At 36.4% G+C, this 23,060-nt stretch overlaps 1 protein-coding gene across 2 annotated transcripts in view; it reads right to left on the bottom strand.

The window, feature by feature from the left end:
- The window catches only part of tmtops2a (teleost multiple tissue opsin 2a), a 30,431-nt gene extending 7,628 nt beyond the window's left edge, over positions 1 to 22,803 (bottom strand). Inside the window, exons 1-4 of one of the 2 annotated variants that reach the window (XM_051113003.1) lie at positions 22,687 to 22,803; positions 21,826 to 22,527; positions 933 to 1,258; positions 1 to 234 (exon numbers count right to left, since the gene is read on the bottom strand). In XM_051113003.1, coding sequence (XP_050968960.1) covers positions 1 to 234; positions 933 to 1,258; positions 21,826 to 22,195 — 930 coding nt within the window. In that variant the 5' untranslated portion in view covers positions 22,196 to 22,527; positions 22,687 to 22,803. Of the gene's footprint in view, positions 235 to 932; positions 1,259 to 21,825 lie in introns of both variants that reach the window. The other variant, XM_051113002.1, reaches the window with a different exon arrangement.
- Positions 22,804 to 23,060: the final 257 nt, after the last annotated feature.

The raw sequence follows: 23,060 nt of genomic DNA, 5'->3' as shown, positions 1-23,060 counted from the left end.
CTGTTTGTTCATTAGGATGTAAATAACAGGGTTGATGACTGTGCTGCTTTTGGCAAGGAGGGACGGCACCACGCTCGCGATGGGTGTGATGATCCCGGGACGTCCAAACGTGGCCATCATTGCAACAACCCCATAGGGCATCCAGCACAAAAGGTAGCACACCACTGTAGTAATGACCATAAATAAAATGTGGTATTCTCTCCGCCGTGCTGCTGTCTTCCTGATACGCCCTACCTGAGGGAAAACATGTACATTAAATTTTTGTTTGTACCGGTATTTTTGGTTTGTACCAGATGATTCAGAACTTCAGTATATGCAAATCCCTTTTTGAATGGATTGCTGATTCACTATAGAAAGAGGCTACCATCTGGTTTAAGGGAACCACTGACTCATTAGGTTCAGGAATATAAATGATTGATATTTTTAAAGATTTCTAAAATCTGTGCATATGTGTGAAGTGCATGTGGAACAGATAAATTGAATTCCAAATATAATGCACTGCTTTTTTCATATTGGGTCTTATGTAATGCACAGTGTTTTTTAGAATCTAAATCCAGAAATTGAGTATTTCAGTTTTCAGAAACTATTTTTCATGAGGTCACATTGAGAGCATATTTTTTGTGACCTATTTCGAACAAGTGCATAATAGTGCTGACTTATCTAATTTTTCAGCATGGAGGAGAGTGTGGATTCCAGATATCGCCGGCTAAAACATCATTTGAGGCAACTTTATCTGGAGTCTGATCTAGTTTGAGCTTGAGTCAGAGAGTCACTGTATAGTTCCTGAGAGGATTGGAAACTGCACTGGAGGCAGTGGTTTTGAGTTCTGAAATCTGACTTGTTTAATCTCTTTTCCTTGTTGTGTTGAAATTATACACACATAATTACAGTGTAATATTTACACTGAATTGAGATGTTGTGACTGAATTTACCTGTTTGACAGCACAGAGGAGCCGGCTGTAACAGTACACCATGACCAGCACGGGGATTCCCAAACAGAAAATAAACAGGCAGATGATATACGAATGTGACTGTGGGGTGTTGGCCGTCCATGTAACCGAACAGCTGGTTCCTGCCCCTTCCAGTCCATAGCTACTCCAGCCCAGCAAGGGGGGAACCGTCCAGAACAGTGAGTAGAGCCAGGAACCCCCGACAGCCAACAAGGGTTTGCTGTAGTCTGGGGCCCTCTTGTTGTAAACAGTTAACGTGCTGTAACGTTCATGCGAAAGGACTGCCAGAGAGATCAATGATACAATCCCTGTTAAAAAAGAAAATATGAAATGAGAGATTAGTCTGTATGTTCATGCTCACTGTTAATCTACAGAGCCACTTATATAATCAACGATTCATTATGTCACTATTGTTATGTAAATGAACAGAATAAATGCAAATGAACCTGGGGAGATTTCCTTAAGCTTCATGAGTAAGTTGTATGTTTAGAAACATTAGGGTAAAGCTGTCCAGAGAAATTCATAAGAAAATGTATAATAACATGATTTTTTTATTGTTTGCTTTTGTACCGTTATTATTGGTCTCAGTTTAGCTCTTCAACATAGATTTTAACAGATTTGGCATACACAAACACAACTACACTAAATGGGAGTTTAATGGGAGGTTATTTGAGCAAAAAAAAAAAAATATTATTATTCACTCACTGGTGCTCCAGAAAGAAACACGATGCATTAAGAGCTGAGGGGGTGAAAACTTTTTGAATTTGAAGCTTAGGGTAAATTTAGCTTATTTTGTCTTCTGGAGAATGTAACTATCTCTGAAGGGCAGTACTACATGAAAAAAAAAAAAAAAAGAAAAAAGATATTTGGGAAAGATAAGAAAAATGCACACGTCTCCATTGTTCAAAAGTTTTTTTTTTTTTTTTTTCTGGAGCATCAGTGAGCATTTGAACCTTCTGTAATAGTTGCATATAAGTCCCTCAGTTGTCCTCAGTATGAAAAGATGGATCTCAAAATCATACAGTCATTGTTCAAAGTTCAAATACACAAAAATGCTGCAAAAACAAAGAATTTGTGGGACCTGAAGGATTTTTTTTCTGAAGAACTGCAGGCAGTTTAACTGTTCAGGACAAACAAGGAACTCATGAACAACTATATCTAAACAAAAAAAACACAGCTGTAGATCGTTCAGGTAACAACACAGTATTAAGAATCAAGGGGATATAAACTTTTGAACCAGGCCATTTTTATAAATGTAACTATTATTTTCTCTTGTGGACTATATGTAAACATATTTTATGTTAAATATCTTATTCAGGTCAGTACTAAATAAACAGTAACATGCATTTTGTATGATCTCTCTTATGTTGGTTAAAAAAATTAACACTTTTAATGATTTTGAAAGGGGAATGTAAAATTTTGACCTCAACTGTACATGCATTCATTGTCAGTTTTTTAAATGATTTATGAGGGAATAATTACTGAGAATAAAAATACAATCTGCCCTACTATTCACATTGGTTCCCAAAAGAAGCACTAAATGTCAAAGTGATGTTATGATTTTCAAAACAAAAAAATATAAATGACTCCCAGGTACATGGCTATTTCAAGAAACACAGCATGAAGTTGGAGAACCACCACAGCCACATTTTGTTGCTATTAAATATTAATGAAAATGCCTTTAAGCAACACTCATTTTCTGATGTTGTTTAAAGGGCAAACGTGGGAATTTTAAGACTGGTTGATGAAACATCCATTTCAAACATTTGCATGCAAGTAAGTTCATTCATATCATGCTAAAACAGATACGTCTCTAACATTCAGATATGAAAATTCATTATGGAAATTAATTTACCAGAATATGAATGGCACATAGATTCTTTCTTTGTTCTCTCCCCTTGCGTATGCAAAGGCCTGTGTTAATAAAGATATTTGTATATCTGCTAATCTTTGAGTCTGTCGACGGAATCTTAGGCTGTCGCATTTGTCACTGTGTACGCAAGAAACGGCACACAAGACTAGAGCCGAACATATTTGCACTGCAGAAACACACAGCAGGGGATTACAGGGTAATTTTCATATCTTGAGTGTGTTGTTTAGTAGAGTCAGACATTGCAGCTTTCCTTCTGCTCGGCTCTGGCGTCATACTTATGGCAAACCAATGAGACATTTTAAAAAAAAGTTGGCTGTCTATGCAGCAGAAACATTTTTAAAAAGTTTCGCTGTGGTAAAAAAGGTAAGAGAACTTCAACACTCACAATGCCCTGGACTCAATCAGAATATGAGTGAGCAGGCATACAAACACACAGAAGTATGGTAGTTTTTACAAAAGTCCAAAAGTCTGTCAAAAGGCCACCAAATGACAATTTTGTGACTTTTGCTGACAAATGAACAGGGATATATTGGTTCAGGTAACACAGAGTAATACACATTGTTAATTTACATTTATACTGACAATGTAAAAATACAAATTAGTCAACTTATTCTTGATACTGATTGTGGAGAAGTACTGTTCGAGGTAAATTTTTACCACACCAATTCAAAGCAGAATCAGCCATTGTGTGTTTCCAAGCAATACACAGCAGTGGAGTGTAAATTCAGTGTTTTTTGAGGAGTTAGTGAATGATTCAATGTCTTGCTGTATCACTTGTCGTCAACTACTGGTGTAATATAGTCACTGAAAAATCCCCACTGCTAATTTACACACTGACAGCTGTATGTGGAACATGCAGACACAGAAAAGCGGAGTGATACAAAGAATGAAAAGTCCTAGTCGTACTGGAATAAATATCAACACTCTTGGAATGCTGCTCGGCCAATCAGATTTAAAGAAACACTCTAAAAAATGCTGGGTTAAAAACAACCCAACTTGGGTCATTTGGCAACCCAACACTGGGCAAATATTGGACAGAACACATGGGTTGGGTTAAATGTTTTTACCAAACATGCTGGGTCATTTTATTTAAGTCAACTATTGTTAAAAATGCTTATATTGGTGGTTTAAAATGGACTGGAACTTATAAAAAACACACACAGAATTACTACAGGCAACAGCAATAATCAAAAGATGAACATTTATTAATCAAGAACACATGGACAAAATTGAAATTGAAGACAAAAGAGAAATTGAATTAATTTTGGTGAATACAGCATAGTTTACAATATTACATACATGTAAACTTGTTTGACAAGCATCTTAGACATAAAAAATGTAACATTTAAAAGTATAATTTTAATTTTTGTGTATTCAACCGCTCTCTGTAATCGTTTACTGAAATAGCACTAATTCTCATGCCAGTGTGTCGCCAGATTAACTGGGAACTTCAGACTCGCATTTCACTTGTAGCTGAAAGATGTCATGACTGACTCCAAAAACTGCCCATAAACAAACAGTACTGATATTAGAGAACGTATTTGTGACCCTGGACCACAAAATCAATCATAAGTGTCAATTTTTGGAAATCTGAATCTGAAATCTGAATAAATAAGCTTTCCATTGATGTATGGTTTGTTAGGAGAGGACAATATTTGGCAGAGTTACAGCAATTTGAAAATCTGGAATCTGAGGGTGCAAAAAAATCTAAATATTGAGAAAATCACCTTTAAGGTTTTCCAAAAGAAGTTCATAGCAATGCATAGTACTCATCAAAAATTAAGTTTTGATATATTTACAGAAGGAAATTTACAAAATTTCTTCATAGAACATGATCTTTACTTAATATACTAATGATTTTTGCCATAAAATCAAAAAAAAAAAAAAGAAAAAAAATGACCCATACAATGTATTTTTGACTATTACTACAAATATACCTGTGCTACTTAAGACTGGTTTTGTGGTCCAGGGTCACATTTTAAAATTAAACTCAGTACAATAACAAATAAAAAATCCATTTATTTTATGCAAGACAAAAGGCGTTTCCATCGTGCGAAACAACCGCTGCTGACGGAGCTGACTGACGGAGCTGACCGACATCTCGTCCGTATGTTGCGTTAAAATAATACAATTTACAGCACAGTAAAGACTTTATAAATTAAATAAAATGTATACAAACCTTAATTTCACCTGAAGAAGTGCAAATCGACGGCACAGAGAACCGCTCTCTCCTGTAGAGGTCTCCGAAAGCCCGAGCTCTAACTGTAACTCAGCAGCTGGGTTGTTTCTTCAAAGACAGGCGCAGCCCAGTGGTTGGGTAGAAAATGATAACTTAGTTACAAGAAAACTACCCAGCACCTGGGTAAAAAATATTAAAAATAACACAATAAAATGACCCAACAAGTTGAACCCAGCTTTTGGGTTAAAAAAAAAAAAAAACCCAGCACCTGGGTAAAAATATTAAAAATAACCCAATAAAATGACCCAATGGGCCGAACTCAGCATTGGGGTTAAAAAAAAAACCCAGGTGTTGTGACAGAGATTAACTTGTATCAAACTTAGAACATTTATATAAGCTCCAAGCACAAGTTCAAAGTTTGTAAACTCTGCAGTAAACCTTCCCAGAGAAATACATGAGAACATTTATAAAAATGTGTTTAGTTTCTTTATGTTTACGTTCTTGCTATTATTGGCTTTTCTTTAGCCCTTTGGGATTTTCAACATACTTACTTTCAGCATACATGAAGTCAGCTAAGAGGATAATAGCAACAGATTCAACAGACACACTATGACGGATGTGTGTTTGGTACGACTACTTCAGCATTTGCTTAGTTGAAGCAGTAAGTAGCGGTTTTAAACTTTGTAGAAAGTTGTAGAAGCTCTGCAAAATAAGTAGGATGACTGGATAACAAACATTGCACAGAGGACCTCATCTGATCACCAATACTGTGTTTCCTTAAAAAGGTGCTTAATAGTAAATAAAGGCTTATCTTATGTACCTGTTCGTGCCATTTTAAATAATATTTCCTTCACAAGGAACAAGATTTAGCTAGTCAGTTGGAAAGAGGCTCTGAAATGTCTTCTTGATTAGGACATGCTCATTAGAGCTAGCAGCACTTAGGGGGCTTTTTTTATTTTCAGACTAAAAAATGTTGTTGAAGGAAACCACATGCATATTTTCTGAAACAATGGAAAATATAAAAGATCTCTCGCTAATAATGCACAAACATCTTGAATCTTGATTTACTATTCAAGTTTTGGTTTTGCCTTAGAGAGCGATGTCGAGCTGAAATCTTAAAAAGTAATTCCACACCAATCCATGGCTCCGATTTTAAAGGACTGAGATGAAGATGAAATATTTTTCTCATCTCTCCAAGCCATGCATGTGTTTGATGTAGACCACCCTCAACTAGACTTATTTTTTATTAACAATTTCTCAGATTAATTAATCCTGCAGAGACATTTAACATGAGACATACAAAGGACTAAGGGTGCTCAGATGGGACTTCAGCTGCTGTAGGCCACCCACTTCAAGATTTGACATTCAGAGATGCTCTTCTGAACACCAGTGTGTGGCTATTTCAGTTACTGTTGCTTTCCTGTCTGCTTGAACTTGTCAAAATTCTCCTCTAATCTTATTACTATTTTTTTGGCACACCATTCTTGAAAACCAATGGTATGTGATGAATTAAACTGGTGGGCTATGACTGACTGACTTAGAGCGCTGAGATTTAGTATATCTGCAGGTTACACTGATGCACCACTAGCCTATTAGGATTATATTTAGCATTAGCATTTTACTGTTGTTATAGCATAAAAAACAACTGATATGACGCAATTTCATGTTTTCTTTTGTCTTTGGAGTGTTACAAGCTGTTTGTGCATTAGTGATGCGCAGATGGTCATTATATCCGCGGGCGCTGGGGATGCACGTCCTGATTTTGCTGAGTTAGATGTGTTCCTCGGTCAACATATTTTGTAGACCCTGGAACAACATTTTAATCCAAAAATTTAATCTTGACCACATCCCTACACCTAAACCTAACCTTACCCATGAGTAATCCCTAAAATCAGAGGAAATGATAGACGAATGACACTGATGTACATGCACCAAACACTGGTTGTAAGCCTAAACTACACAAAAATTATAAACTGTTTTTTAAAATCTGATTGGTTAATCACAATGTTGTTCCAGGGTCAACAAAGATGTTGATCCAGGAACATGTTGTACTTGGTAAAATCATGTCCTGCACTGGGGCATAATCCGCGGGTCGGGTAATAAAAAAATGCATTCTAATTATTTGCGGGTCGGTCGTGGGTGGATGAGATAAGTCAATAATGACGCGAATATTAACTATTTTCTAAAACAATGAACCTGTTTAAAATACTTTTTTCATCAGGCAAACGATTTCATTTGTGTGTGTGTGTTCGCCTGTTCGAGAAGTTGTGAATTGTGAACCTCAAAAATTATTTTTTTTTATTCTTAAAAAACACCATTATTTTATTTGAAAATATTAATTATTTTATTTTATTTACAAAATATTTTAGTTTCTCGTGTATATTTTTTTCATTCGATCAGATAACATTTTAAGCTGTACTAGACAAGTGTGAAATTAACATGGATAAAAAAAATATACTCCGAACCCCATGTGGATTTACACAAACTGAAAAATTCAAAACATTAAGTTGTACCCCGTGCTCCCCTATACCCACTTCTAAATCCCCTCTGATGCGTATCATTCAGTAGTGTCTTGCATTAGCCATAATCATAACAGGCCACCATTTCTAAATTTAGTTATATGTGAATAAATGCAAATATTCGCTCAAAACACCCTGTAAGATGGTAAGGACCGTGGCACTGGCTTCCTTTGAAATATGTTTGATGATTGCGCCTAATGCGCCTAATGCACCTGCTGCGCCTGATGCACCCGCGTCCGCACCAGATGTGCTGCCTGTTCATATGCCAGAGCATGTCAAGGGAGGCATGCCTAGTAGTAAAATAATAATTATTATTGATTACTAATTGGAATCAGTACATTATAACGAAAAAAATACCTTAAAAATGAAAAGAATTTGATTTTTACGATCAGAAATTTCTTAAACTGGGTGAACCCCTGTAAACATTATATTATTGTGTGCAGCGATGTGCAAATCAGCTGAATCAATCTGCTGTTAAAAATGAACCATCCATTCATCATATCATCATGCAAAACTAAGAATTGTTAATAGAATAGTTTGAATAATTGTAAATGACGATTGGGTGCGGGTCGGGTGCGGTTATCAAAATTAGAGAAAAATATAGGTGGGGGTGGGTGCCGGGCGGATAATTTATTTGAAACTGGGGTGCATATATAAGATCTGTAAAGTTGCAACGATTAAAGTCTCAAACCCTAAGAAATATTCTTTATAAAAGTTAAGGCTCAGCCACGCCTTCTTAAAATGACTCATTCAAACACGCCCCCATATCTCTACGTCACGGCGTGGGAAGATTTGCATAATACCACCAAAATGTATATCCAAAGAAAGAAGGCGTTACTTTCAATCTCGTTGTAGTAATGTTGAAATCATTGGTTAAGTTATATTTACAACACTGTTCCAGAACAGTACAACACATATATTCAAATCTGTGCAGCGCATTTTACGGAGGACTGTTTCCTGATCCTAGGAGAGTAGCCTACAATGCCGGCTGTGCACACTATAAAGTGGGGCAGTTCCAACTTTGGACAGTCTGGCCCTTCTGACTCACAGCCTGTAAATACGTTTTCATATTTAAAGAATTTGCTTCTGGCTATTCAAACGTGAGTTTTGAGCAGTGTAGAGTAGTGCTTGTTTGTCGTTTTACAGTCACAAATGGTGTTATGTTTACGCAGCGCAACGCAACACAACACAACACAACACGTAAACAGACAGTATGAGTTATTATAATCAGTAATTATGTCCTCAATGGATGCAACAAATGCCTCGTTTATAATGGATTTTATTGTTTTTGTCTTGTCGCGCCAGGACACGGCATCACAACATGGTAAGGGGCGTAACATTTCAGTCACACGGCCAATCACAAACCACTGAATAGCTGGCTAATCAGAGGGCACCTCGCTTGATGAGCTTTGTAAAAATCAATGCGTTTCAGAAAGGCAGAGCAGAGAAGAGCAACAATAATGTACAGTATGTGGAAAATAATGTGTTATTTGAACCCTAAACTCATTGCATTATGCCAAATACACAAAATAATGTTCTTTTTAGCAAAATCATATGACCCCTTTAACTACACCCCTACATTTATGATCAGGAAATATTCATGTGTCCCTCTCTCTCATAGCTACATAGTGAGTAGATAGGCCCCATCATTTTGAGGTAAATGTGTTCAAAAGTCTAAAAAATGTGTAACTTTAAGAAGCCAAACACCTTTTTTTTCTTGCAATTAAGCACACTTTTTTTTGAGTTATTCCATAACATTTTGTTTTTATATGTGTACCACTGTTCAGAACTGTGCTAGCTAACCATGTGCTGATTAGCATCTTTGAGCTAGGTTTAAAAGTACCTATAAACGTATCTAATTGCCACTACCAAAACGATCACGTTCCAGTAGTGGCATCTTTTTTGCGTATTTTTGAGTGTTATTTCATAAATTTGGCACTACGAAACAGTCATGACCAAAACATGTCATCATTTTTTCAGTAGTGACAAGAGGGAAAACATAATCCTTTATTTGGGTGAAATAAACTAAATTTTAGTACAGTTATGCAATTTTTTTTTGTGTGTTCTAGTATATTTTAGTAGTGTTTTACAATGCAAGTTAAAATTATGTAATATGTGACCCTAGACCACAAAACCAGTCATAAGGGTCAATTTTTCTGAATAAATAAGCTTTCAATTGATGTTTGGTTTGTTAGGATAAGACAATATTTGGCCAAGATACAACTATTTGAATATATGGAATCTGAGGGTGCAAAAAAATCAAAATATTGAGAAAATCGCCTTTAAAGTTGTCCAGATGTTCTTAGCAATGCATATTAGAAATCAAAAATTAAAAGTTTTAATATATTTACAGTAGAAATTTTACTAAATATCTTTTATGGAACATGATCTTTACTTAATTTCCTAATGATTTTTGTCATAAAAGAAAAATCAATAATTTTGACCCATACAATGTATTTTTGGCTATTGCTACAAATATACCCCAGCGACTTAAGACTGGTTTTGTGGTCCAGGGTCACATATGATGTGGTCACTATCAAAGCATTGCTGTCACTATCAAAAATGTGCGGTCACTACCAAAACATGGGATGTTTTGTCAAAAATAAAGTACATTGAATTATCAACTAACTTTAAAATCAGTATGATCAACTTTTGCCTTTTACAAAGACAAACTGGATCCAAAATACAACAAATCTCATAAATTACACTTGAAATATTGTTAAAAAAAGACGTTTCCAACTCTGACTTTAAACCAATTCTGTAGAATGGCCCATATAATGTACCTGAATATCAAACTTCATTCAGTGTGCAACCATGTATCCCTTCTTAGCTAAAACTGCCCACAATCACTTGCATTAGAGGACTTTATTTCCATTGGAAGATTGGATGATGAAGACATGGATCAGCTCAGTACCAAACAACTGCCTGCTCCTTTCACAGCAGACAGAAATACTGCTAATTACTGATAATAATCAGTGTCATCATAAGTGGATGCTTTTATGTTTATCTACTTATAAAATTATTGAAACTATTGCTAGTGTACTACTTGAGTATTCTTCTGTGCCCTTAAGAGCCTCCACAAAGAAAAGTGCCAGTACCATTGATTAAAAAATGGTGAAATCTCAAACAAGAAACAGAAGTTACAATATGAACATTCTCATTCAGTTCCTCATTCTCAGCTACATTTATATTTACCGTACTGTATATTCTCTAAATCTGTATTTTCAAGTTATATGAATCATCAGAATTGATCAAAAAATATTGTCTGCTATCCTTTACGCCATATTTAATATGCAACTTTTTGTGAACTTCACACATTACAAAGATCCAAAAAGGAAAACTGCAGGTTTGACGTGTATTATATATATATTTTTTTCATACATCACTATGCAGAAACACCAGCAGAGCTCTGCGCATGAAAGCTCCCTGGCTGTCTGATTTTCAGTGACGTGCTGTTGCTTCGTGTCTCACCAATGTGGCACAAAGCACTGTAGCGTAGCATAAATGAAATGGGGAATAATCAATGAGGAACGTGGGAGTGATGATGTGATGGGATGAGTGAGGGTTTACAAGGGCAGCATGCCTAAAACTATGCAACTCTTTTAATACATGCTCAAAAATATATAGTTCCCCATCACATAAAAACTACATTTATGTGACTATGGACCACAAAACCAGTCATAAGGGTCAGTTTTTCAAAACTGAGATTTATACATCATATGAAAGCTGAATAAGTAAGCTTTGTTAGAATAGGACAATATTTGGCAGAGATATAACTAATTGAATATCTGGAATCTGAGGGTGCAAAACAATCAAAATATTGAGAAAATCGCCTTAAAAGTTGTCCAAATTAAGTTCTTAATAATGATAAATATCTTCATGGAACATGATCTTTAATTAATTTCCTAATGATTTTTGTCATAAAAGAAAAATCTATAATTTTGACCCAATGTATTTTTGGCTATTGCTACAGATATACCCCAGCGACTTAAGACTGGTTTTGTGGTCTAGGGTCACATATTTGCATAATAAAAGTAGACCAATTGAGATGCACCCCAAACCAGTATGCTTTTATGCAACGTGTTGTTGCCACATGGTTAGCTGATTAGGCGCTGGTATTAACATGCAGGTACAGAGGAGTACATAATAAGATTGCTGTGCTATACTATATGATGGGTATATTCCAAAAAGCAATTTAAAAAACAAACTCATCTACATCTTGGGTGGCCTGAGGGTCAGGGTTCATTTTTGTGTGAACTATTCCTATGACTTCTGCTAAAGTCACACCTTATACTTACACATAATCAGCAATATCTCAATACAATACAAGTCAATCCTCTGGATACAAGCCATGATCCAAATGGTGGCTTGCTAGACACTACATAATATATACAATACGCAGGGATTGAGCAAAATAATGGGAACACCTGGGAAATTATGTAAGCATCTGGCAATATTACTTTATTAAGGTGTATTACTACCATTTGGCTTTAATACAGCTTTCATCATTCTAATAATAGATTCATACAACTTTTGAATTTCTCCAGTGGAATGTTGTTTATCGGAACATCTGCCAGTTGCTTCAGATATGCTGTAGGAGGGAATCATCCTCTCACGCTTCCTTTCAAAACTGTCCACAATGTTTTGATAATACTCATGTCAGATGATTGAGCTGGCTAGGAAGGATGCTGAAGTTTATTTTAATGCTCCATCTGCCCAGGGGCCAGTTGCATAAACTGCTTAGACTAGTCTTAAAAAGTTAGTCATCTAATTTGTTTAAAGTTAGTTACAAAAAGGTAGATTGGTCCTTTATGAATCAGAAAAGTAAGACTGATTATCTCTTGGCTAACTCCAAGTTGGTCAAGCTAGTTCTTAAGACACAGCTTTGTGAAATTCTCTATGGTCAGTTTTTGTGGAAACAGAGTTTTAAAGGTGAATATATTGGGGCTACCTGTCACTTTGCAGCAGTAGTTCTGAGTTGTTTGAACACAATCTTTCTACTGTGAGAGTTTGAGGGTCCCTATCATTCACCCATTTGCACCCCTTATTCTTTTTTGCTGATGAAGTCTTGCCATGCTTTGTGTACATAGCCATAATTGTAAAGACAGTTGTTCTTAAAACACCAAAAATGAACTACTGAGGCTAAAGACACTCCTGCTATTGCTATTATTTTTAGAAGTCTGACAAGTCACCCATTTCACTCATGCCTTGTACTAAACACAACTTATACTAGACTGATTTTAACCTAGAGAATATAGACAGTAAATTTTTTTTTTTTTTTTTTTAAATTGCTATGCTTTATTGTAACCCCTATGGATATTCAAATTATTTTGTCCAACTCCTGTATGTATTTTATATAAATATACATGATGTCTTATATACAAATATAGTGGGCCCCAAAACTATCTAGACTCCTAAGTAAAACTGTGTACAAATGCACAGTGCATAGCAGATGTACTTTAAATTATACTGTATATATAATGTGAAATGTTTTGTTTGAAAGGTTTTCTTCTGTTTCTGAATTCTGTCAAGTGAAGAGAACTGTTGCAGATATCTTCTGCTACAGTAAGTGTATAGGGAGGAGTGAACACAGTGTAGGTACCGTGTTAAGCGGAGTGTAGCCTACACTGTAAAAAAAAAAAAAAATATATATATATATATATATACCGTAAAATTTACAGTACAAAACCGACAGCTGTGGTTGCCAGAATATTACCGTAAAAAAGATGATAGTTTTACAGTTTTAACCTAAATTTACATTTAAATACCATAATTTCATTAACTGATAATGTTAATAGACCAACCTATTGAAAGTACTGAAATCTGTTTTGTACTTTTGTCATACACTGATAACCACCAAAAGCAGGTGGTAATGAGAAAGTCACATGATGAACCAAAGCCTATCACAGCTTTTAAATACTAACATATATAGAAGGTACACGGTGTCATTCACACAAACACTAAACACCATCATGGTAACAATAATGCAATAAACATTAATCTAACAACATTAGAAGTAAAATACAACCCTAGTGTACAAAACTGATGAGAAAAAACTAAGAAACATAGTTATTTCAACAAAAAAAACCATCAAATCTGAACTTTAAGGTAGGGAATTATGAGAATGTAAATTTACGGTTATTCAATGTAAATTTTTACGTTCTTTTTCCACTTCTGAAAATGGTATACTACCGTAAAATTACATGCAATGTCCAATACAGTTTTCCACCATATATAGTAGGGGAACTTACCATTAACCATTTAACAGGTAGCATTTTTTTCTGTAGCATTTTTAGAGTATTATTCCATTAAATTCACGGTCATTTTTTACAGTGTATGTGTCCACAGAAGTACATATCATGCATGTTCTAATGATCCGTTAATGTAAAACATTTGATCTGTCAGGCTTCAACAAGATTATACTCAATACTTGTTACTTGTGCAACAGGGTGAGCATGCTATTGGACTTTTGAGGAACATTAAAAAATATAGAATAAAATATATTTTGGTTTTCTAGGATATATAGTTTTCTGTGGCCTGTTGTTTCTTAAATCTGTGTTATTGAACTGAAACATCAAAGCATTTCCAGTGCAAATCAATATCTTGCTTATCCATTTCATATAAAAAACATAGATAACTAAAAGTTATGTTATTATTGCTGGAATTAGTTTTTGTCGCTAGGGACAGAAAATCATAAATACACTGGCTTGTGGAACATAGTGTTTTTCCATTTCTTCTTGCTATTCACCTGTAGAGAGTTTGACAGAGTTTGACTTTGTCATGTGTGGTCCAAGGAAGGCGATGAAGACGAAGGTAATCCACAAAAGGCTTTAATTATGAATCGCACGATACATGAAGAATAACAATTCAAGGCAACATAAACACATGTGACTCTAAACAATAACCGACATCAAAATGAACAGAAAGGAAACTTTAAAATAGGGTAGCTTAATGAGTGGATCCAGGTGATGGGAATTAACTAATAATGAACTAATGAGAACAGGAACATAACCAAATAAGGACAAACATGAACTGGAAGGAACCAACACAAAAGGACTAAACCATTATGTAGGACAAAACCTATGTAAAACAAAACACAAGAAAATAGTTCATAACTGTGACAGTTCACCCCCTCAAGGCTGGAGAAGGGCAGATCGGGAGGCCCAGAGATGACCAGGGTGGCTTTGATGGAGGGAGGAGCCAAGGAGGATTCCTGGAGGACCAGGTGCAGGAGGAGTCAGGCAAGGTCCGGGCCACAGTCATGGTGATGGCCCACGGTGGAGCCGATGGAGGGGGGAGCCATGGTGGAGGATGGGCTGATGACTCCAGGGGGCCAACTGACGGCGACAGAGCAGGTGGTGGTGGAGCCCGAGGTGGAGACGGAGAGCCAATAAGCCAGGGTGAAGCCGAGAATCCAGAGGGCCAAGGCGGAGCAGGTGGCTTCAGCAACCGAGGCATAGGCAGAGATCCGGAAGGTCGCGGCGGAGCCGGAGTGACAGGCGACTGAGGTGGAGCTGGAGGGAAGGAGGAGCCCAACAGAGCCGGAGGAACAAAAGGACGAGGCACAGCTGGAGGAGTGTAGTCCAGAGGTGGAGTTCGGGGGACAACTGACCAAGGTGGAGCCGGAAGGATGAGGAAGCTCGGTGGAGCTGGTGGACTGACAGGCTCCAGTGGAGAAGAAGGAGCTGGAAGCCATGGTGGGTCGCAGGACTGAGGCAGAATCTGGGCCTCGGAGGCGGAGTTGAGGGATCCACCAGACTCGACGCCAGTGGAGCTAGAGATTGGCAGACCTGTAGCCAGCCCATGCCACAAATGGTGAGCTGAGGGTGAGCAGAGGGGCTGATGGGATTCAGTGGAGAGGGCACTTTCCATTGCCTCCACGATCTCCATCATCATCATTTACCTTTTACCGTTTTCTTGTCAAATCTCTTTGTACAGTCAATCGCAAAGCTCGTTCTGGTTTTAGAGGTGTTTTGTGTGTTCTGTCGCAGCATTCACGTTCAAACCAATGCTACCACTCAGTATTTTTGCCACTCAGTGGGCAGAGCCGCACTCACTCCAGCTGACGGTGACGTTACATGCATACCCTCTAGAGGTACATGCCCCCTCAGCCGTACTAAGTGGCAAAAGAGCCTTCAGTATGAATGGATTAAATAGGGAAAATGCGAAAACGCATCAGTTTAAATTAAATGTTGCTGAACTTGATATAATGTTCCTAACAACTTCAAAATATCCAGTGGTCAATGGATATTGATTCAGCCAGAAATTGTGTTTTTTATAACACTTATATGTGTCTGATTTTGATGTCGGGAAAAATAAATAAAGCATATTTGCCTGTGAACTCATTTTGTAAATACAAAATAGGTTGGTCTAAACCCATGGTGATCACTTAAATCAATGTTATATATATAGTATGCAGATGAAAAACCTATATAGTTTTTGTCAGTGTTTATTTAAAAAAATCCAGTTATGCAGAATTTCTTAAATATTTAGTTGATGAGCTGTCAATACGATATACTATAATACAATATAAAGGTTATGATTTTACTGCACAATTCAACATATTAACATGAAATGATAACTGCAAATCTGTGTTTTGCTGCCTGGAGACCATTTGTTTATATGAATTGCAGCAATTTATTTTCCTTCTTTTTTCAGTAGCTTTCAGCAGTCTGTACAAACATACCTCAGGTTTCTTGTCAAATCTATTTGTACAGTCAATCGCACAGCTCGTTTCGGTTTTAGAGGTGTTTTGTGTGTTCTGTCACAGCATTCACGTTGAAACCAATGCTGCTATTCAGTATTTTTGCCACTCAGTGACCACTTTTAGCCACTCCAGCTGACGGTGATATCACATGCATACCCTCTATAGGGTATCTTAATGAGGGGAACCAGGTGATTGGAGTGAATTAATAATGAACTAATGAGAACAGGAACATAACCAAATAAGGACAAACAGGAACTAGAAGGAACCAACACAGAAGGACTAAACCAATATGTAGGACAGAACCTATGTAAAACAGACTTCTCATTGTGACAAGGGTACATTCTTTTATTATTAATCAGAGAAGGAGTAATTACAATGTTTTGCCAATTAAAATTGATACTCTGCCACATTACAGCTACTAATTGGAGAAACTGATCAGAAACGGAAATAAGGTGGGTGTCAGGATAATCATAAAATCATCTATTCAAGATGAGAGACTCTAATTGTCATTATTATAATTCTGGAAAGAAAATATTCTCTCAGCATCAATCATCTGATGATAATTTCTAATTAAAAGATAGATTCACATATTCTCTGAAAGCGGTTTTGTCACGAGGGCCGATCTTGAGGTTCTTCTTGGCCTCAGATCTGAAGTTCCTCAGCCCCGGCTTTACACTGTGTGCAGAATTATTAGGCATGTTGATATTCTGGTCATATTTTTTTTCCAAACACATTTTACCAATTCCAAACCACATCAGTCTTAGTAACTACTGTTAATTTTGTATTTAATCATTTATATGTGATGTATAATTGTCCGTGAAGGCTGGAAGTGAAAAACTCCTTATATTCAGGTGTGCAGGATTATTAGGCATGTTTTCGTTTACAGCTAAAATGAGCCAAAAAAGAGATTTAACCCAGACTGAAAAGTCCAAATTATTAAATGCCCATGAGAAGAATGCAATACTAATGCATTACAAGAATTTGCAAAGTTAAGGCTTGACCATTGGACAGAGAAATGCTTGTTGAGTCTGCATGGTCAGAAAAAACAGGTGGAGAAGAAAAGATGCATGTTAACTGCAAAAGAATTAGGAATTAAGGTGAAGAATTAGGTGTGACACCATCAGGAACCGTTTAGTCTCCAGCGCCACCATTTTCCAGAACTGCAACCTACCTGGAGTCTTCAGAAGTGCAATGTGTCAGGTTCTCAGAGACTTTGCTTGGTAAAAAATCCTAAAAAATGCCCCTTACTTAATAAGAATAACAAGCTGACGTGTTGTGAAATACATGAAGACAGTTTTTTTATATGCTTTAGAGACAGATAAGTTGAGAGTGACTCTTGAAGGACAAGCATCACATCCTCTTGTGCCTCTGATTCAAGAATTTATCTTCCAAAATCTGGCAGTAAGTTTTGGGAGTTCATGTTTAGTCTCTTATCCTGAAAAGTCTGACTTGCAGAGATGGACTAAAATGAACTCCCAAAACTTACTGCCAGATTTTAGAAGATAAATTCTTGAATCAGAGGTACAAGAGGATGTGATGCTTGTCCTTCAAGAGTCACTCTCAACTTATCTGTCTCTAAAGCATATAAAAAAAACTGTCTTCATGTATTTCACAAGACGTCAGCTTGTTATTCTTATTAAGTCAGGGGCATTTTTTAGATTTTTTACCAAGCAAAGTCTCTGAGAACCTGACACATTGTACTTCTGAAGACTCCAGGTAGGTTGCAGTTCTGGAAAATGGTGGCGCTGGAGAACTGGAAACGGTTCCTGATGGTGTCACACCTAATTCTTCACCTTAATTCCTAATTCTTTTGCAGTTAACATGCATCTTTTCTTCTCCACCTGTTTTTTCTGACCATGCAGACTGAACAAGCATTTCACTGTCCAATGGTCAAGCCTTAACTTTGCAAATTCTTGTAATGCATTAGTATTGCATTCTTCTCATGGGCATTTAATAATTTGGACTTTTCAGTCTGGGTTAAATCTCTTTTTTGGCTCATTTTAGCTGTAAACGAAAACATGCCTAATAATTCTGCACACCTGAATATAAGGAGTTTTTCACTTCCAGCCTTCACGGACAATTATACATCACATATAAATGATTAAATACAAAATTAACAGTAGTTACTAAGACTGATGTGGTTTGGAATTGGTAAAATGTGTTTGGAAAAAAAATATGACCAGAATATCAACATGCCTAATAATTCTGCACACAGTGTACGTGGGAAGAGGTGAGTTATGCAATCAATTCCCTAATGTTCCCAAATCACTCCTCAGGCCTCTCTTCTAACAGGACAGCATGTTCTTATCTTCAAAGCTGTTTAATCATGTTTATCTGCGCTTAAGAGGATATTCTGCTCATAAGGATTTAGTCCCAACATGCTTGAGTGAAGACAAGAAATAAGCTCAATTTGAGATGTATACACTGTATGCAGCTCTCTAACCTGGTCTCACACACATTCAAATGAGCATGCTCTCACAATATAAGAGCATATGACAGCTACTGGAATTTCTAATTCATGTTCCTTAATGAGGATGTAATGCAAGAATTGGACAGTCTCTATTAAGCTCCATGAAGAAATGGCCTCCAGTAAGGACAGGACTGAAAATGCAACATGGGGCAAATGTATTACTTAATAACTACATGCAATTCAAGTTGGATACACTTGGTTGAGTTTTACTGTTCTGAATGGAATGACATGAACAGCATCAGCATCTTGATGTTTAAAAACCTTTTCAGGGTCAGTTTGGAAGAAAAGTGGGGATACTGGTATGTGTATTTAACCGGTTATTCCACAACACACACACAAACACACACAATGTCACTATGTTATTTGCCTGCATATTTAATTCCATCTGCACTCTTGTGTTCCACATCTATACTTCAGCAGCTTTTTTCCCATGCATTAAAGCTTAACTTGCCCAACTTCCCAGGGACTGTGATGAAATTAAACATGCAGTACATTTTTCACCCTACAAAATAAATGCTTTATAGAATATTTATTGCACTGTAGGGATTATCTCCCTGTAGGTAATTTAAAATTTATTTGTTACTACATGATTTAAATGGCCTTATTAAGCTATCTAAAAATTTAAAAATACTTTTCAGCAATTATAGAATGATTTACTGAGGATAGTTCAGCAGTGATTTTCATCAAAGAATGTTCCAGAGTTCAAAAAGGTTACACAAAAAAAAAAAAAAAAAAAAAAAAAAAAAAAACTGCAGCATGTAGTTTTACAAAGAAAGTGTGTGGGGAAAAAAAGGGAGAGTTACTGTAACCATTTTTGGGGACAATTTTTACCCAGAAGTGAGCTAACTCAGACAAAACCTTATTTTGAGGATGTCCTCATTTTTAGATATATACAAGTAAATAAAGTTTTATGATAACAAGTCAGTTTTGGGACCAATTCTCACTAGTAACTAGTTGCTTATTAGTATGTATATTACTGGCATATTAGCTGTTTATTAATACTTAGAAGCACATATTAATGCCTTATTCTGCATGACCTTAACTTAACTACCTTATTACATATTAATAAGCAGCAAATTAGGAGTTTATTGAGGCAAAAGTTGTACTCAACAGTTGTACTGCCAATAGTGAGAATTGGTCCCCAAACTAAAATGTGACGGTAACACTTTATTTTACAGTTTCTTAACTAGTTGCTTAACTATTAATAAGCGGCAAATTAGGAATTTATTGAGGGAAAAGTCATAGTTAATAGTTAATAAGTGTACCCTATTCTAAAGTGTTACAAGTGAGACTCCCTTGCGTGTTCACTTTTACACATACAAACACACACAAAATGCTATTATCCTCCTAACAAGCCCATAACTTGTTTGCATTTTATGTGCATCATATGATCTTTCCAGTTCTCTACTGGAATACAATATTATAAATCATAAGTAGCTACATTTTTATTTTGTAGTGTTGTATGTTGTACATTACAGCTAGCTAAAGTTGTATGTAGCATTACTTCATTACCTGTACCATCACTGATTTTTTTATTTGTATTCATTTATTTATTTTTAATAAAGATAATCATCTCATTTTGCTGTGGTGATCAAAAACAATAAACCAACAAAATTACATTGTACCAAAACACAGTAGTAAAATGCAGAGCTTTTATAGAAAGTCATATTACATTTGACTACAGTAGCACTATTCTAGCTCATTCTTATTTATTGGTGCAGTGTGCTACTGTATGCTTTTTGAATGCAAATGCAAATGCAAAAAGAAAAACTAAACAAAACAATATAGCATTTTTTGAGCCTATGTGTTCAATTTTTCAAAGAAGTTTGTGATTTGACTCAAACAGCAGGTAGCAACAAGTTACTGTCACCATGAGGTTGTCACTAAATCAGTCATTCATCAAATTTGTTCAAAAACTAATTTCAGGAACAAAATAGCTGTCTGTATGATTGAACAATTAATTTAATCAATTTTGTCAAACATTTTATAAATATTTATATGTAAAACACTTCTGATTGGTTCTAGTTACATTTTTGACACATCATGAAAGTTTAAATCTGTTTTCCATACATATTTAGTTAGACATATTTTACTTTCACATACTATCTACTTTTTGTTTATTGCATTTTGAAATTATACTAAGACAAATAATGACAAACATTTTTAATTTAGAATGATGAGAGAATGGTAATCTCCACTCCAAGCAAAAAAGAAAAAAAAGTGATTCTTCATTTATTCATTATGTGGATCACATGCTGTCTGTAACCATTTTGATCATAAAAAAAAGCTTAAAATAAAAGATAGATACATAGATAGAGACCGGGGATGGTTGTAACATTTTTGACACTTCTTGCAAGCCAGTGTGCTCAAAATATGATTCAAACTAGTTACAACTATCTGCTATTAAATGGCATAGCTGTTATCTTTGCAGCACAAACAGAAAATGCATGGTTTAGTTTAAACCGTAATTGGTGTGTATGTGTTTTACTGAATAACGTGCATGTGTGTGTGTAGGCATGTTTGTTAATGTCAGAATATAGTAATAATAAAACTGAACTTGAACACCCTTCAGTTTGTCTTTCTATTCCAAGACCTAGGCATATTAATGAAAGAAAACACATTAATAAAGCACAAAAATCGCTTGGAGTAAGTTATAACATGTTTTGTTTATGTAGGCTACAACTAACCCTGGGTCTTGGGGTCATGAATAGCTCACCTTACAGCTAACAACCAAAACTTGCATGAAAAATATCTACACTGACACACAATAAACATAATTTAACTTTGATAAGTTTAACTACAAAGCAGGGATTGTTGTCACAAAAAAAAAGTATAAAAAGTTACTTTTTACCTCAAAATATTTTTTTCTCCTCTAAAATTTGCTGTGTCTGCCAGAGGGCTCTACTTCCTCACATGTGGAATAAGGACTAAACTGGGAATGTGTGAAGTGAATTAGGTGATTTGTAACTTGTTCCTTATTTGAGAAATTGGAAGTGTTACAACTGACCCGTGTTACAACCATCCCTGGTCTCCCCCCTGCGTAAAACCTACATACACACGTTGTATCTATCTATCTATCTATCTAACTGTCTATCTATATGCAAAGAATGCTTTATATATTACTCACCAAAGCATGAGTTGACGAACCCGTACCACATGCACCCGTGTTTCCCCACGAGCCACCGGCCACGGATACTGGCCGCAAAGCTGAGCGATGTGCCGAACAGACAAACGAGCATGTCACTCACACTGATGTTGAGCAGAAGCATGTTCACAGGAGTCCGCAGGGTCTTGAATTTACAAAACAGAACGAGGACGACGAAATTGTTCAGGATCCCGAATACCAGAATAGATCCCAAAATAACGGCGACCACATTATGTCCCGTCCTTGACAGTTTCTCAGCCGGAGTGTCGCTCCAGTCTTCATCTAGCGCAGATAACAAGTCCTCATCCGTGCCGTTTGAAGTGTAACTTAGATTAGCTTCGTCAGAAAACATCTTTGCTTATCACTGTTCAGCTGATGTTACTTTTATTGCATGCTCGATGCATGGAGGAAATTCTTTCGGAGCTTTCCCGCACCTGAGCGTGCACCATGATATTCACGGTAAGTTCTGTGAAGAGTCTCAATTCATGCTTCATCTAATGTTGTGGTCAAATCCTCACAAGCGTCTTAACAGCGTGAGAATAAAGTTGCAGGGCTCAGCAGTCCAAATAAAAAGACTCCCATCACAAACAAATTTGTAGGGTAAGCGTGGTTAAGCTTCATTTGTTGGTCATTTCCTACGATGCTGTCGCAGACTGCACATGTGCTATACATTCACACCTTCCACTATTAAATTTAAAACACAAGTCAACACGAAAATCAAACAGTTTTGCAGACACTCAAACTATACAGGTGAGCTAGTGAGTCAAAATCTCACCGACAGAAGTCGAATAAAGAAGGTTCATTTTATCTTAACATGATGCTTTGTAAATAATAGATACGCACATAAAATGTAACCGTAACCAAGAAGCATAATATCTGAGACAAATTCAGCTTTTGCTGCTGCAGATGTTTTCATCGACGAAGCATCTCGAGTTTGCCGCCTCTTCAGAGCACTTGAGAGCGGAGAAGCGCCTGTGTGTGTGGAACAAGCCTAGAGAGGACTATAATAAGTGACGTAGACACTCCATAAATGATCAGCAAGCGTAATGCTTTACGGTACCATGTTATACATGGCGGCTATTTGCACATGAAGTAGCCGCACAGCAAACACAGAACGTTCTCCTAACGTTCCCCTATGGTTCCCATTTGGTTATTTTTAGGAACCAAATGAGAACGTTCTAGGAACCTTCTATAAAGAACCTTCCCAGAACGTTTCC

Source organism: Labeo rohita, chromosome 6 (assembly GCF_022985175.1).
Source record: "Labeo rohita strain BAU-BD-2019 chromosome 6, IGBB_LRoh.1.0, whole genome shotgun sequence".
In the NCBI taxonomy this organism is placed as follows: domain Eukaryota; kingdom Metazoa; phylum Chordata; class Actinopteri; order Cypriniformes; family Cyprinidae; genus Labeo; species Labeo rohita.
The sequence above is the reverse complement of the archived record's forward strand: the minus strand, read 5'-3'. Positions and strand labels throughout refer to the sequence as shown.